The following is an 18,149-nucleotide window of genomic DNA, read 5'->3' as shown; positions in this document are numbered from 1 at the left end:
GACAGGGTAGAGGAACTGAGGAGTTGACTTGCAAGCGGATGTCCGCTGTTTCCCAAAAGAAGAAGAGTAGTGTGGAGAGACAGTCAGTTTGAGGCGATTTTAGCAAATAAAGACACGTACACCATGTCTGACTTCCTTAAAGCCATTGCTAGAGTGCTTCAGATGTAATGGCTTATCTGCCTATAATAATACAGTATTTCGAGATTACAAAGTGGTGCCATACATTATACATATTATATATATATATATATATATATATATATATATATATATATATATATATATATATATATATATATATACATATATATATATATAGAGAGAGAGATGCACATGCATATATATATATATATATATATATATATATATATGTGTGTGTATACAGAAAATACATACATATAAATAAATATCCAATTGATGACATCATGAGAAAATCTCACCGAAGGTTGAAGATTGCTCTACTTCATTAAACTGATAATCAGAGGGGCACTTTTAGGGTCTTTCTGCCTTACAGGGACAAATCTTGTTATGACGACAAGTAGATCACAGGAGCACCAAAAGCAGAACAGAAATATCGGGGGAACAGTCTTCATCCAGGGGTACTGCATACCTGTACAAGGGGAACATGCTCCTGGAAATGCAGCTATGTCATCTGTGATGTCAATATTTTGTGACTGGCAACAGTAGAAGATCTCACTGGTTGGACCCACTTCAAAAATTGAAAGTGAGACATTCAACACAATATTCCAGATTTAAATTTCTTTTGTTAGCAATTATGCTAAAACTAAAATATATTGGTGGGTAATTACACATAAGAAAAAGCAACTATTCCTCTACTGGAGGCAAGCTGCACAGTTTCTTTACAATTTGGTTTGGATGGACTGTGCTCTGGTACATCATGACTTAGCTATAAAGAACCGAACAACCTTTCTGAATACAGACTGTAAAGTAATCCAGCAATGGGGGTAAACTGAGTCCCCCTATACAGCCATTAGGACTGTAGCACAGCTATACAAGAACCACTTAAAGGGTGCTTCATAAATTTGGACTAAAAGTAATGGCCAAGCTATGGGGACACACCAGGTACACTTACAGTACCACCTAAGCACAGTCACCTGGCCAAACAGAACCCTGATAAGCAGAATGAACATACTAACAGTGAGGGGCAGTTAATGATGACTGAATCTCTAATAGTTTGTGGATAACAGTCATAATACTAGGAGATGAGCATCATTAACACCTCCCGACAGCTGCTAACAGGCCTTTGTGTAACTTTCAGATATACATCACATTTGGAGAGAACATTAGTCCTAATATTTAGATTTTCACTTAATAAGCAAGGGCAGGTGATATTTCTGAGGAAATGCAGTGACCTTCTCAGTAATTAAAATAGCTATCAGAGTACACACAGTTGTGAGAGGCACCCTGAAGCACAGATCACAATCACTGCTTCAGTTATACTCCGCAGGATGGATTTCCGTTCCAGTCAAACTTCAAAGCAGTCGTCATGCCTTTCTTCGAGGCAGCAGGTTACCTTCCATGTCCAGAGTGTCAATCAATGTTTAATTGCAAGGGACATCATACTGTCTGTGGAAATCAGCCACACAGCTCTCCTCTTCCTGTACCTTACTAGATCACTCATTCATTCAGCATGAAAGCTAGCCATCACTACCTACAGCAAAATTCCTTCAACCCCTTCATTTCTTGAATGGTGAGCTTAATCAACCCCTTTGTTCCTCCTGAAGGTGAGAATGGGTTTCTAAGGAGTGGTTCATCTCTACTGCTGCTGTGGACTCTCGCACTTCTATCTATGCCAATGGCATGAGTGGTTCACTAACAGTACCACCCAAGTGGAGTCACCTGGCCAAACAGAACACCGATTAGCAGCATGAATATACTAAACTCACTACTGCAGGCCATACACCTACAAAACCAGTAGGTGTTGCCAGTGAAACAAGCCAAACTTCCGCCTCTCTCCCAGGATGAGTGAGTCAGCAGTGGACACCAATTCTCACCCTTCCATGACCAGCTCTCCTCCAATGCTCATGGCTGCTAACTTAACAAAAATAAGAAGTTATGTACTCACCATAACGTGCCATGTTGGTAGCCCATCTCACCCTTCATTTTTACATATGGGTTCAGCGCTGATCCTCGGCTCCGACTCGGCCGATTTTCAAGCTCGAAGACTTCTGGATGGCTCATGGCTAAGCAGGTATCCCATGGTGCACCAGTGCAATCCCCAGATTTTGTTTGCTGCTTGCTAGAAACAGAAAAATTCCTAACCAACAAACCAATACTAAAGGGTCACCAACCAAGAGAATTAAATTATTACCTCCAGATCTTCCAGGATGGGGGCAGAAGGGCGGGTTGGTAAAAATGAAGGGTGAGATGGACTACCAATATGGAACGTTATGGTGAGTACATAACTTCTTTGTTAGGTAGCCCAATCTCACCTTCATTTTTACATATGGGACAGCGTGCCTAGCGCCTTATTCTTGGGTGGTTCATTGGAAAATACTCCTGAGCACCGTGGAGCCAAAGGATGCTCTACCCCTGGATGCCAAATCCAAATTATAATGAGTAATAAAGGTGTGAGGGGTAGCCCACGTAGCTGCTGCACAGATATGATCAAGTGGTACCCTGGCTTGAAAGGCTGCAGAGGTAGACAGAGACCTGGTAGAATGAGCCTTGATCCTGTGAGGTAAAGGTCCGCCCTCCGAATTGTAGATGAAGGCTATGCAACTAGAAATCCAATTAGACAATGTCACCTTAGAAACTGGTAAGCCCAATCTGGAGTCGGAAAAAGAAATGAATAACTGGTCGGACTTCCGAAATTCTTTGGTCCGTTGCAAATAAAAACGTAGCTGTCTATGAACGTCCATCTGGTGGAAACGATATTCAGCTGCATTACAGTGATCGGGAAAGAAGACTGGAAGCTCAACGGACTGATTTAAGGTGGCAGTAGAACAAACTCTGGGAACAAATGAAGGATTAGCACGTAAAGATACCCTTGTCTTTATGAAAGATTAAATAAGGTGGCTTAATAGACAGGGCTTGTAGCTCAGATACACATCTGGCTGACGTAATAGCTACTAAAAACCACAGTCTTCTAAGACAAACATTTTAAAGAAGATGAGTGAGAAGATTCAAAGGGAGGGGATGTCAATTTGGACAACACAAAATAATGGTGGTCTCAGTAACGTGGTTCCTCTAAAGAAAGTCTTGCATAGCTTATGAGACTGAGTTTGCAACCAACTATCCCCAAGAAACCATTATACTAGGGGACGTTAATATTGACTGGTCCCCCTACTCCCTTCACTCAAATCCTCTCCCCATCAACTTACATGGCTTCTCCCAAAATATTCTATCTCCCACCAGAATTGGAAATGCTCAACAAAAGGAGAGCATCACTGACTGGATTCTTACTAACAAGGATACTAATAACTATACCGAAGGGACCCTTCCCAACGACCTTAGTGACCACCTTATTACCTTTATTATAAAACATAAATGTCCGACTACAAACCCCCCCCTAACCAGACTAGTTAGGAACAGTAAGAATTTTGTCCCAGACCAATTTCTTGCAGACCTCAAAGCATGTAATTGGTCCATCCTAAAAACTCTACCCTTAGATGAGTGTGTCATACTTCAATGACACCTTCCTCAAGATACTTGACTCTCACACTCCTAAGCGACTTACTAGAACTAAGGAACGTATCGCACCTTGGCTAACAAAAGATACTAAAACCAAAATTAAACTCCGAGACCAGGCCTGGAACAAATGGAGAACTACAAAAACCCCCCTAGATCGCATCAAGTTTCTACAGCTTAGAAACTCAACCAAAGCAGCCGTTATTGTCTGATAAAAAAACAATATTTCTGTCACCTCCAAGATAAACACCAGCATAACCCTAAAAAATTCTGGGCTGGATTCAATCACCTCCTTCATCCAGGTAAATCTACCACCACCACCCCTGAGAAACTCATGGATAAAGAACCAGGAGAAATAGCTAACACTTTTAATTCTTTTTTTACTGAGACCATCCAGTCCCTCGCCAGTCAGCTTACTTCTTCTCCCGCGGCTGTAACCTTAACTAAAGACCCAACCCTCCTTTAACCTACAACCAACATCTACCTCCTATATTCGTACCCTCCTGAAAAAACTCAAACCAACCACCCTAGCGGCTGACTTACTCCCAGCCAAATACTTACAAATAGCATCTGATGCCATAGCCTACCCAGTTTCAATCTTAATCAACCGGACCATTTCTGAAGCTTCTATTCCCTCAATCTGGAAAATCTCTTATATCATCCCTCTCCATAAAGGAGGGTCCTCCACTGACGCATCCAACTACAGACACATAGCCACACTGTCTCCACTAGCCAAAATCATGGAACGCTGTGTTCACAAGCAACTCATTAACCATCTTACTCGAAACAACCTCCTGTCTAACACCCAGCACGGCTTTCGCCCCCATCATAGCACAACCACTGCTCTCCTCTCCTTTGTTGACTCAGTCAACCACAACCGCAATAATAAATTACTATATGGTTATAGGTTATATGTAAGTATTTGGCTGGGAGTAAGTCAGCCGCTAGGGTGGTTGGTTTGAGTTTTTTCAGGAGGGTATGAATATAGGAGGTAGATGTTGGTTGTAGGTTAAAGGAGGGTTGGGTCTTTAGTTAAGGTTACAGCCGCGGGAGAAGAAGTAAGCTGACAAAGACATGCATCTGGAGCATTTCTCCCCAGGCCTCCGCTGAAAACAGGCTCTGTGGAACCTAGTCGGACATTCCCGGTCAACAAATGTTAAATAAAATAAAATAAATATCCTCTGCGCTCTTTCTCGACCTATCGAAAGCCTTCGATATGGTCAATCACCAACAGTTGCTCCACACGCTGGAAACCTTTCATCTTAGCAAATCAACCATAAGTTGGTTTAACGCCTACCTCTCTCGTAGAAAACAGGCGATTCAGTGGCAAAACGGACTATCAGGCCTACTCCCCACTAATATCGGTGTTCCCCAAGGATCTATTCTCGGTCCCCTTCTTTTTTCCGTCTTTATAAATGGTCTACACTCTATCATTCCCAAAGCCACCTGTATTCAATATGCAGATGACTCCACCCTGATCTGCTCTGACGTCTCTCTCGCCAAACTCCAAGTCACAACCCAAAACTGCTTTACCATAGTCGAAAAATGGTTCACGGAACTAAAACTCTTACTTAACCCAACCAAACCCAAATTACTTCTATTTTTCCCCACTCCAACTACCTCCCAAGGTAAAGAACCTCCTAATACCAACAACCCAACCTTCCACGTGTCCTCCAACAATGGGACCATAATCGAACCTGTCTCCCACACCAAATTACTAGGGGTGACCATAGACCATAAGCTTAAATTTGATACGCATGTCAGCCTGACCATTAAGTCGGTAAACAAGAAACTCGGGTCCATGTATAGAATAAAGAACTTCTTAACCCCGTACATCAAACTATCGCCCGGACCCACCTCCTCTCCACACTCCTTTATGCCTCCCCGATATTCTCCTTCCTTAACAAGAGAGAGCTCAATAAACTATCTACAACCTATAACCATATAGCCAGATTCATAACAGGAATGCCCTATCGCACCCATCACTGCCTAAATCTAAGGACACTGGAATGGTTAGAATTGCCCAACATTCTCAAACTCAACTAACTCACTGAGGCATTTAAAATAATCAACCATCCAGACAAAACCCCCTCACTGAGCAAAATACTTACCCCCTACTCCAACCTTACGTCCCTCAGGTCATCCAAAAGTCTACAAGTGCAGACCATTAAATCTAACAACTCGGGAGGTGAAGCTCTCTATGCCAATTCCATTGGTAAATCCTGGAATGCCCTCCCAAACAACCTAAGACTCATGACCTCTCTTCACCAATTCAAAAAACACCTCAAAGAACTCCTAAAGTACCAATGGCTATGCCCTTGCTCTAATCCAGACTAATAGCAAACGTCCCAGGCCCACCCAGGCCCACCTAAGCCTCTGCCCAACCCAAAACCTTAAGGGTCCACAATGTAACCATGTTAGACCATCTATATAAGCCTGTACCTCTTTTAAACAACATGTATAACCTACTTATTTGCTTTATTTGCCTATGAATGTAATAATAATTACTTGTTCTGCTGATGTTTTTGTTTATGTACCTCTGTTCTTTGGAGCTTTTCTCCCCGGGCCTCTACTGAAAATGGACATGTATCCAGCTAGACTAGCCCGGTCAACAAATGTAAAATAAAAATAAATAAATAAAATGAGACATAAGGTTGGCATTTGGAGACCCTAAATAAAAATGAGAGATTGCCATCAATTGTACTTTGATGGTGGCCGTGGCAGATCCCTGCTGAAAAAGCTCCAAAAGGAATTCCAGAATCATGGGAATGGGAACAGTGTAAGGATCCATGTTCATTTTCTGTGCCCAAATAGAGAACTTTTTCCATTTACTGTTATACAGCCTTCTGGTTGAGGGTTTATGCGAGGATAAGAGAATATGGGACACTGATCAAGAAACATCATGAAGCCTGACTAGAGATGGAACTGGAGCGGCCATGCTGTCAATTTGAGGGTGTGGAGAGCAGGATGTAGCAAACCCGACATGTGGGTCAATAGATCTGGAACTGGGTTCAGAATCCAAGGATCGTCCAGGAGAAGAGGCTCGAGGAAGGGGAACCAGACCTGACGAAGCCAGTAAGGAGCAATGAGGATCAACTTGCTTCCTAGCCAATTGGCTTTCTGAATCACTTTGGGGATAAGGGGGAATGGAGGAAAGGCATAGAGAAGTCCCGTGGGCCAATTGTGGACAAGAGCATCTCTGGGTGTTTCCCCCGGAGGGGGACTTGGGGAAAAATAACTGCTGCACTCGGCACTGACTGGGCTGGAAAAAGGTCGCAGCAAGGCTGTCCCCATCTCCGGAAAATCTGTTCCACTATTTCCCGTTTCAGAGACCACTCGTGAGGCGGTAAGATTGCCTGGCTTAGCTTGTCGGCTATCACGTTGGTTATCCCCGGAATGTGCATTGTCACTAGAAAGCGCTGGGAATAAATCACCCATTCCCAAACTCACATGGCTTCTCGACAGAGTGGGTAAGATCTGGTACCGCCCTGTTTGTTGATATACCACACAACCGTCATGTTGTCCGATTGTATCGCAATCGTCCCTGGAGGAAGAAGGTCTTGAAGTGCTTGCAATGCCAGAAGCACTGCCTTCATCTCCAGAACATTGATATGCAGATGAGCCTTGTGTTCCTGCCATGTGCCGTGGACAGTCCTGCCAAGATAATGCCCCCCACCCGACCTGGAAGGCATCCGTGGTCACAGTGGCAACAGGTTGGGCAGGCACAAAGGGAGCTCCCGTGAACATGTTGAGGTTCTTCCACCAATGAAGGTCCTTTTTGCATGATTCCATCAGCAGGATAGGATGACTCAGCGGTAGATAATGGAAGGACCACTGGGAAAACAGAAGCCATTGGAGAATTCTCATGTGCAACCTGGCTAAAGGTATTAACAGAATGGTTGAGGCTATCGTACAGAGAAGTTGAAGAATCCATTTTGCTTTGACCTTCCGAAGCGGAAGAAGACGCTGAACTTGAGAGATGAGGCTTTGTGCTCCTTCGGTGGGGAAACAAACTGTCATATCCACTGTGTCTACCTCTGCGTCTATAAAATTCACAGATTGCGAGGGCAGTAATGCAGATTTTTCCCAGTTTATGGAGATCCCTAGTTGAGCACAAAGTTGAATGGTGGCGTCCCTGTTTTGGATGAGTAGATGCCTGGTGGGGGCGGTCAGGAGCCAGTCACCCAAATATGGAAACACCTGGAATCCCCTGACGTCTCAAGTGAACTGTCACTACTGCCATGCATTTGGTGAATACCCTGGGGGGGCTGTGGTGAGACCAAAGGGCAGAGCACGAAACTGATAATGACTGGCTCCCAGCCAGAAACGCAGATATCTCCTTAACGCCTTGTCCATTATTATATGGTCGTAGGCATCTTGGAGATCCAGAGAGCACATCCAATAGTCTTTCCCTAACAACGGGAGTATCGACTGCAGTGTGACCATCCGAAACTTGCCCTTCTTCATGGATTCGTTTAATCTGCTGAAGTCCAAAATTGGCTTCCAGTCTCCGGTTCGTTTTGGGACTAAAAAGAACCTGGAGTAAGTTCGGATCCTGTCTGGTCTGCTGGGACGGGCTGGATGACTCTTTTTAGGAGCAACTTGTTGATCTCCACAGTTGCCTGATCCCTGTGATTGGGTAGAACATCTGGGATCTTTTTGGGAACAAACAGTGGAAGGGAAAAGGGTATGACATAGCCTCTGGTAACAACGCTTTGTACCCACTTGTCTTGGGTGATATTTAGCCAGGCTTCTGAATACAAAGAGATGCGACCCCCGACTGGCCCCAGAGAAACGCAGTCGGGCCCCACATCAGGAGGGCTGATAAGGCCGCCCTCAAAAGGAATCATGGCCTTGCTGGTATTGCGGACCGCCCCTGCCTCGAGGGCGACGTCTACCATTTCCTACTCCTCTGCCTCTGAAGGAGGATTCATTGTGTGTGTCTGGAAAGACCCTCTGGGACTTTTTGAACCACATTTTACCTCCCCTTTGACCTTTGGGGTATAGTCGAGAGGGAATGGTAAAATGGACTCCCACGGCAGAGAGTGTCTTTCCTTCCTGCTCACACCGAGTGTTTCTTTCACCTTGGGACCAAACAAGGAGGAACCATCAAACGGGGCATTGGTGAAGGTGGACTTGAATGGCTCCACAAAATTACACAAGCGCATCCAGGAGTGGCTCCTAAGGGCAACTCCTGAACCCGCTGCTCTACTCGCATGAAGGAGTTAACTACAGAATTTAGGGTGGACAACTGAGCAGAGATCCTATCAAGGACTCCCTCAGGACAAGCATCCTGTATGGACTCTCCTAACTCCTTGAGGAGATCCTTCTGCAACCTCGTGAAGTGGGTAAGATAGCTCAGAGATCGGAATGTAAATGCCGCTGAACTAAATACACACTTCCCAAATATGTCCATCTGTCGAGACTCCTTGTTTGGCAGATGAACAAATGAAGAAGTCTCCGCCAACTCCTTTGTGGCTGCCGCCACCACCATGGCATCTACGGGAACGCCCTTAGACAAGAGCTCTTTTCCGGGGGGGGGGGGGGGGCAGACAGGAACTTATCTGGTCTCCTGGGAACTGGCTCCACAGCATCGGGAGTATCCCACATCTTCCGACTAACCAGATCCATTAGTTCGTCAAAAGGTGGAGAAACCCAACAGGCAGAGGGTTGAGACCCGAAAGCCTTCAGGTACACCGACTCCTCATCAGAAGGGTTGACAGTGGGCCAGTCGCACCTCTGTTTAAGGATCTCCAGGATGTCCACAAAGGAGACATCATCAGAGGACGACTTGGGGGACCCTTCCGACTCCTCGAGGTCAGTGTCCGATGTCAGAGACTCATCCGGGAGTCAATATGCTTCCTCGTGCATACCCTCTTCTGAGGGGGCTCCTCGAAGGGACCTTCTGGGGAGGCCTCAGAAGAGTGGGGACCACCAGCCAGTGGCTCCTGAGGCTGTGGATCTCTGCTGTCTCCAGAGAGAGTAGGAACCATCCTGGGGGGGGGGTGTTTGTACCACTGGCAGGGGCTGTAGATTGAGACAGCATGCTCATCACCTTAAAAGCCGACCTCTCTGGCTCCGAAGACCTCCCCACTCCGAAGAGACAAAGGTTGGCGCCAGAGCCATTGGCTCCGAGATAGATGCAGGGTCTGAACTCATGATTCAAACCCTCCCCATTGGCGCCAATAGAACAGCTTCGGCCCCTGGACACGACGGACGGAGCCAAGGTTGTCGGAGCCAAACTCTGCTCCAATACAGCAGCAAGGCGAGCTGGAACAGAGGATTCCTCCATTGGTAACAGGCACTCCGGCTCCGAAAGGCCAACATGGCTCTGAGAAGGAATCACTGACGAGGGCAAAACTGGCTCGAGTGACTCCGGAGCCGACTGGGTCAGAGCCAACATAAATTTAGGCAAAGCAGACAACTTCAGGAGTCTCAGTACTACCCTCTCCACATCTTCTTCCGAAAGGCTCCTGGAAGATCTCGACCTAGCAGGCACTGGAGACTTGATTAGCAAGGAGACCGGTAGGCATTCTACAGACTGGCTCTGAGCAGTAGAGTCAACTGCTCTTTCCAAAGGTTCAGACATCAGCACCAAAGCACCTGTGACTGACTCTGATACCATGGTGCTCTCCTTCGGCTCTGAAGACTGAGGAGCCGAGGAGGCAGATTTTGGTAATTTGGAAGGTGGCTCCGAGACACCAGCTGGTGCCGGAGAAGGCCTTTTTGAAGCTTTAGATTTGGAGTCAGATCTGGATTTTGTAGACTTGGAAGAAGAAGCCGACAAACTAGATAAGGCTTCCTCAAAGGTTGGTTTCAGAAGACCGCTGAGTATCAGCTTGTTCTTTCTCTCCTGCAACACTCTAGGAGAGAAAGCATGACAGAACAAGCATGATTCCTGCAAATGGATGGCTCCCAAGCAGTAGACACAGCTACTGTGGCCATCTGTTAATGACATTTTCTGGGAGCATTTCATGCATTTTTTGAACCCTGAGGGTTTATGCTCCTTGCTATCCTTAGACATTGCAGACACACATGCAAAACCAGAGGAGAAATAGGTAAAGAAAGAATAACTGAGGACTAGGTCCTCTTAACTAAAACTGGCCTAGCCCTGCAGAAGAATTACACGAGGACTAGGTCTCTAAGTTAAACGGGCCTAGCCCAGTGTAATACAAACTAGGTCTTCTAATTCAAACAGACCAAGTATATAACACAAGACACACACACACACAGGTTCAATCACACAAGAAAAAAATTTGCAACAGCAATCCTAAAATACGACTTTAGCGGATCCCCGCCAAAGACAAGTAAACAATCAACAAGTTAACAGTACAAATAAATCAACAGGTGCCCCTGTTGATTACGAGCGGCGAAAAACCGCCAAACTAACGATCTAGGCAAAAAAAGTGCAACGGCGCCTAACTACTAGTGCACAGGATACTAACTACTAAGGTCAAACAAGTCCACAGGACAATTTAGGTAAAGGCCTATATATGCAATACCACTAAATAACAGTAAATAAATTCCGCGGTGGTGCAGCGGTAGCATTGTTGCCTCACAGCAAGAGGTTCGCCCGTTCGATTCTCGGCTGGAGTGTGGGGAGTGCCTTCTGTGTGGAGTCTGCATGTCCTCCCCGCGGTTGGGTGGGTGTTCGAAAGACATGCGTAAATGGGCATGCCTTCGCTGAAGGTTGAATGTCGTGCTGGCACCTCGGCGTTCGTGAAAACCTACTGTCAATCATTATCCCTTTGACCATCACATCACCTGCTATCTACAGAATGAAGGAATCCTCTGAAGCCTATTTGGGCATGACGGGACTTTGCTGCGTACTTGGAAGCGTTACAAAGACACGTTTCCAATTACCTCCCTTTTACCATCACATCACCTGCTATCTACTGAAAGAAGGAATCCTCTGAAGCCTATTTGGGTATGAAGGGACTTTGCTGCATACTTGGTAGCGTTACAGACATGTTTCCAATTACCTCCCTTTTACCATCACATCACTTGCAGCTGCTATCTACTGAATAAAGGAATCCTCTGAAGCCTATATGGGTATGTCCTCTGAAGCCTATATGGGTATGACGGGACTTTGCTGCATACTTGGTAGCCTTACAAAGACAGGTTTCCAATTACCTAACTGGTAACAAGTAAAAACAGAGTTAATTTTGTTTCAACCCACAGAAAGTACTTCAAAGTATGCAGTAATCTTTCCACTTAAAAGTGCTCATTTTGGTGGTGCTGTTGTTTCTCTATGCTGTGCTTCACATCCACTTTAATCTAGCTACCAGCTCAAATGGGAATACAGAAGCTGCAGAAAACCCTTCATCATGGTGACAACTTCCACTTTCCTCGGTAAGTAAATTACTGAAATGAAGGTTGAAGATACAATCCCATCCCACATGCAAACATCATATTATAGTCAGACACATCACATATACCTTTGTAAAATCAACTGGCACTGAAAATAACTAATCAAACTTACATTTGTTTAGACTAAATCATCACCCCCCTCAATAGTAGCAAAGAACACTATCAATGCATATTTATAAAAATGTCACACAATTTAAATTCCTGAAAGTCAGTAGTGAAGTAAGAATCACAAAGTTAATCTCAGGAACTCAAACACAGAGGAAAAAGACAAAAACCTACAAAACACAACTATTGTGTATACACTGTCTAAAAGGAAAATGAAACACTGCATATATGTTAGCTACACAAGGTATTTTATACCTGTTTTCCACGACTCGAATGCCAGGTAAAGGTGGCTTTGGAGGTGCGGCTTCTTCATCAGGTATCACATCGGATGACTGCATTACTGGAGTTGTTTTACTTAAAATCTCTTTTTCACGATCAGTTAATGGAAGATCTGAAATACTGTAATAATCATTTTAAAAAGTCAGATTAATGTCATGTTCACAGGAATGATGCACACCTAGAAAGCATTACCAGCACTTATCAATCTATTATGAATAAGGCAGGTAGTATATGTCAAAGTCTCACTCTGGCAAGTTTCTGTAATGCCACTGCTGGTAGAAGTCCAATGTAAGAACATGCAATATGTTTGACTTCACTGTCATACAATGTTATCTCATTAATAATTTTTATACCATTTTAGCTCAACCACGAACATGTATACCGTTTTACTGTACTCTGCACATACCAAGCATATCAACATTTTACTATTATAGGCTAAAACATTTTAGCATTGAAGATACAGCCAGAGGACAGGGCTGATGTTGACTCAAACTCACATCACATTTGGTCTGTCTAAACAGACAAAGACTGTTGAGTGCATGTGTGTGTGTACAGAAAAGCAGATAAAACACTATCAACTTCAGTGATGAAAGTTGTGTTAGGACACAACTATTCTTTTGATAAATAACATATGAGAAACAAGGAAAGGTTAACAACATAAAACAGAAAATCTCCTCAACCACCCCTCCAAGTTACCTGAAGCCGTTAACCTGTTCTGTTTTCCCTTGTATCTCAATTTTCAGCTTCTTATGATTTCCCCCATTTGCTGCCTGACAACTGTCGTCTGCACTCCATTTTATTTTCTGTGCCTTCAGTTTTCCTTTACATTCTCCAATCGTTTGCTAAAGCTGTTGTACAGTCTGCTTGTAATGCTACATCAACCGCATAAAGCAGCTTTGTTAATCTGTCACCTATGACCTGTTTGCTAACGCAATCCATCACCAGTATGAAATTACAGTTGTGTACATTTACCATAAATGTAGATGTTCGAGTGTATTCACTGTTGCAGTCATCACATTTGGGTTATCTGCTTGCAGTAGCCCTCAGTCGGCCTGATTAACAAAGTCTTTGGTCCTGCATTGGTTGCTGTCCCATCTTCCATGAAGTCAGGGGTATAAAGCATGCAGCCGATGCCATTACATCAGTTTTTCTTGCCCCAGATGTCAGGTGCCCCCATAATGGGAAGCAATTATATATACAAATAAGGTTACACCTCCAACAAAAAAGCAAATACACCAAAAAGCTTTAAACATAGATAGCAAGAATAGAGGTACAGCCAATAGAAGTCAGGGGGCTGGAGGGAGGGTAACTAGGACTGCAACAGTGAATACACTCGAACATCTACATTTATGGCAAGTGCACACAACTGTACTACATTCTTTGTGTTTCATCTGTACTACATTCTTTGTGTTTCACTGTTGCAGTCATCACATTTGGACTGATTCCCAAAGCTAAGGATGGGAGGAGGAAATGAGATAGCATTAGGATCAGCTATAAGGCCCTGCAAGACTGGAGTGGCAAAGTCAGCCCTGGATTTAGAGAAAACTGGCAAATGGTAATGCTTGGTGAAGGTGCGTACATAACTCCAGGTAGCAGCTTCTAGGATGTCCCTGGTAGGGACACCTCTGAGAAAGGCTGTAGAGGTGGATGCAGCTCTGGTAGAATGTGGTCTAATCCCCTGTGGGGTAGGCTTTCCATGGTGCTTACAGCAGAAATTAACGCAATGGCCTATCCACTTAGAAATGGTTTGCTTTGAAATGACCTTCCCCTCTGCCCCTGCAGCAAATGCAACCAGCAGTTGTTCAGACTTCCTGCGAGGTTTAGTCCTGTCCAAATAAAATCTAAGTTTTCTGTGTACATCTAAGGAGTGCATAATTCTCTCCCCTTTGTTCTGTGGATTAGAAAAGAAGGCTGGCAAATGAATGGACTGATTAAGGGCCACACTAGACACCACCTTGGGCATGAAGTAGGGATTGGTCCTGAGGGACACCCTATCAGCATGAAAAATGATGAAAGGCTCCACTGCCATGATGGCCTGTAATTCAGACACCCTTCTAGCTGAAGTGATGGCTAAAAGAAAGGCTGTTTTCCAAGAAAGGAATTTCAACTCGGCATTTGCAGCTGGCTCAAAAGGAGGTAGAGTGAGTTTTTCCAATACAAAGGTCCCAAGCTGGGGTAGGAGCTCTCCTGGGTGGTCTTAAGTTTTTGGCCCCTCAGAGGAAAGTACAGTTGCGTACACTTACCATAAATGTAGATGTGCAAGTGTATTCACTGTTGCAGTAATTACATTTGGGTAATCTGCTGGCAGACTGCCCTCAGTCGGCCTGAATTCCAAAGTCTTGGGTCCTGCATCAGTTGCTGTCTTCTCTTCCATGACATCAGGTCATCAGCGATATAAAACATGCAGCCAACGCCATTTTCTTGCCCCCAAAAAGGTAGCAATATTTTATATATATATATATATATATATATATATATATATATATATATATATATATATATACATATGCAAAAATATAGACTATACCTTCATCTACAAGCAAATACACCACCACAGGTTGTAGAAGATAGAGAAGGAAAGATAAACTGTAGAATAACAGGGGAATGGCAGGAGGGTAACCTGGACTGCAACAGTGAATACACTCGAACATCTACATTTATGTTAAGTGTACACAACTGTACTACATTCTTCGTGTTTCAATGTTGCAGTCATTACATTTGGGTAGAATCCCAAAGCTATGGTTGGGAGGCTGGAGCTAAACAGAATTAGGTGCGGCTATAAGGCCCTGCAGCGCTGCAGTGGCAAAGCCTGCACTGGACGAGTAGAGAGGCAAATGGTAATGCTTTGTAAAGGTGTGAACAGAACTCCAAGTAGCAGCCTCTAGAATATCTTTGGTTGGTACTCCTCTGAGAAAGGCTGCTGAAGTAGCTGCAGCTCTGGTGGAATGAGACCTAATGCCCTTGGGCACAGGTTTACCATGGTGTAAGTAGCAGAAACGGATGCAGTGGCTTATCCACTTTGAAATTGTCTGCCTTGATATAGCCTTTCCTTCTGATCCTGCAGCATATGACACTAGTAATTGCTCAGTTTTTCTTAGAGCGTTTGTCCTGCTCAAGTAGAATCTTAGCTGTCTGTGTACGTACAAGGAATGCAGAATTCTCTCCCCTTTGTTCTGTGGATTTGGATAAAAAGTTGGCAGATGAATTTTTTGGTTAAGAGCCACAGTGGAAACCGCCTTAGGCATAAAAGTAGGATTTGTCCTCAGACACACCCTGTCTGGGTAAAATATGATAAAAGGCTCTACAGCCATGAGGGCTTGTAGCTCTGAAACTCTTCTTGTGGAAGTAACTGCTAGTAGCAGAGCTGTCTTCCATGATAAGAACTTTATATCAGTGGTAGCGGCAGGTTCAAATGGAGGCAGGGTGAGCTTTTCCAACACATAATTGAGGTCCCATGCAGGTAATGGTGATCTTCTAGGAGGCCTTAGGTTTTTGGCTCCTCTAAGATACTGCTTTAGTAAAGGATGAGAAAAGATTGGTGGCTCTGTATTGTAATGAGCCGAAATGGCAGAGGCATGGATTTTGATTGATGAGAAAAATAGACCTTTGTCAAGCATCTCAGTTAAGTATTGTAATATCTAAGGAATATGTGGTTCTGCTGTATCAGTTCCTTGTGCTTGATTCCAAGCACAGAATCTCTTGCATTTGTCGGCATATGATTTTCTAGTACTAGGCCTTCTGGCTTCCAAAATGACATCTCACACAGCTTTATTGAGAGGTGTCGTTCATATGATTACATGATTAGCCATGCTGCCAGGTTCAGAGTCTGTAGCTGAGTGTGCAGGATCTGATTGTTTTGCTGGGACAGTAGGTGTAGTCTTTGAGCAAGGTCCAAGCTGGGTATTGAGACAAGTTCCTTGGGATTGGGTACCAGTATTGGTGGGGCCAGACCGAGGCAATTAATATCATCTTTGGCTTCTCTTGTCTGACTTTTAGGACCACCTTGGGTAGAAGAGGCAGAGGAGGGAAGGCGTAAACTGACAGGTTTTTCCAACTGAAGGATAGGGCATACACTTTCCATGCTGGTCTGTGATAAGGCCTTGTGCAGAATCTTTTCAATTGATAATTTTGAGGAGAGGCAAATAGATCTATGTCTGGGCTCCCCCATTTCTCTGTTATCATGCTGAATACTTGTAGATTTAGTTTCCACTCGTGAGGATCCATAAGGTTTCTGCTTAAATCGTCTGCCAGAGTGTTCTGTTTTCCTAGCAGGAATTGAGCTTGAAGATTTATTTGGTAGGTCAAAGCTGTGTCCCACAGTGCCATGGCTAATCTGCAAAGGGGGTATGAGTGTGTGCCCCCTTGCTTGTTTATATACCACATGACTGTGGTGTTGTACGTCTTTATCAGTAGTTGCCCTGGATGAAGCAAGTCCTTGAAGGCTGTTAGGGCATTTTGAACAGCTAGCATCTCTTTCTGGTTGATATGTAGATGCATTTGATTTGGTGCCCATATGCCCTGAATGCATCTTCCTGCCATGTGGGCCCCCCAGGCATAATCTGATGCATCTGTTGTTAAGGTATGGCTGGCAGGGGGTAGAGTGAAGGGCCATCCTGTGTTTTGGTGACAGGCCTTTGCCCACCATAGAAACTCCTGTTGCAGGCAGGGGATGAGAGGAATCATTGTTTCCAGACTGAGTGAATGTTGACTCCATAAACTTTTTAGGTACCACTGAAGTTTCCTCATATGCAGTCTTGCATACAGAATTAGTAGGATGCAGGATGCCATGAAGCCCAGAGCCTGCAGAATTTGTCTTGCAGAAGACTGGGTTTTTGTTGCCATCAGTTTGAAGTAAGTAGTCAGTTGCCTTTGTTTGTCTGGCGTGAGGTACGCCACCTGGGCAGTTGTATACAAGCTAGCACCCAAGAATGTTATCTTTTGAGAGGGTACCAGTTGTGATTTCTTTTCGTTTATTATGTACCCTAGGCATGCTAGAATCCTTTTCACAAACGCCAGGTGTCGTAGAAGTGTGTCCTTGTTCTCTGCTTGAATGAGACAGTCGTCCAAGTAAGGATATATTTGAATACTTCTTTGTCTGTAAAATGCAATTACTGGTGCCAGGCACTTTGTAAAGACCCTGGGCGCAGTAGATAAGCCAAAAGGCAGTGCAGAGAATTGGTAATGCATTAAGCCAGCCTTGAATCTGAGGTATCTTCTGCACGACTGTCTTATTGGGACATGCAGGCATGCCTCTTTTAAGTCTAAAGTCACCAGCCAAGCATTCTTGCCCAGCATGGGCAGAAACTGTTGCAAAGTGAGCATTTTGAATTTTGGAATGTCCAGGTATGTGTTCAAAATCGATAAATCCAGTATTGGCCACCAGGCCTTGTCCTTTCTGGGTACCAAGAAGAGTCGAGTAAAAACCTTGTCCTTTTCCTGTTCTGGTACTGTCTGAATGGCCCCCATATTCATGAGGGACGTAACCTGTTTCTGTGTCTCTGCCCATTGTTTTTTTTGGCAGGTCTGGCCAATTATTTGTCATTGGCAGTGTGTGGAAATGGAATCTGTATCCCTGTGATACGATGTTCAGTACCCACTTGTCCTGGGTTATTAACTGCCAATTTTGAGCAGAAAGTGCTAATTTTCCCCCTATGGGTGCTGCCAAAAGATAAGTGCTTGGTGTAGACAGAGGGAAGTCATTGGGATTGCTTTCTGTAGGTTTGCGCTTTATCTCCTCCAGATTT

The 18,149-nt window shown here is 44.4% G+C and overlaps 1 protein-coding gene across 1 annotated transcript in view; it reads right to left on the bottom strand.

Annotated features, from left to right (window-relative positions):
- The window catches only part of RAPGEF1 (Rap guanine nucleotide exchange factor 1), a 2,911,094-nt gene that overhangs the window by 1,812,861 nt on the left and 1,080,084 nt on the right, over nt 1-18,149 (bottom strand). The window contains exon 6 of the mRNA XM_044058589.1: nt 12,382-12,525. Within this exon, the coding sequence (XP_043914524.1) occupies nt 12,382-12,525 (144 nt within the window). The remainder of the gene's footprint in view (nt 1-12,381; nt 12,526-18,149) is intronic.

The sequence above is a fragment of the Protopterus annectens genome, chromosome 16.part0 (genome assembly GCF_019279795.1).
Source record: "Protopterus annectens isolate FY-2018-M chromosome 16.part0, PAN1.0, whole genome shotgun sequence".
NCBI lineage: Eukaryota > Metazoa > Chordata > Ceratodontiformes > Protopteridae > Protopterus > Protopterus annectens.
Note: the sequence above shows the minus strand (reverse complement) of the source record. Positions and strands in the feature narration are given on the sequence as shown.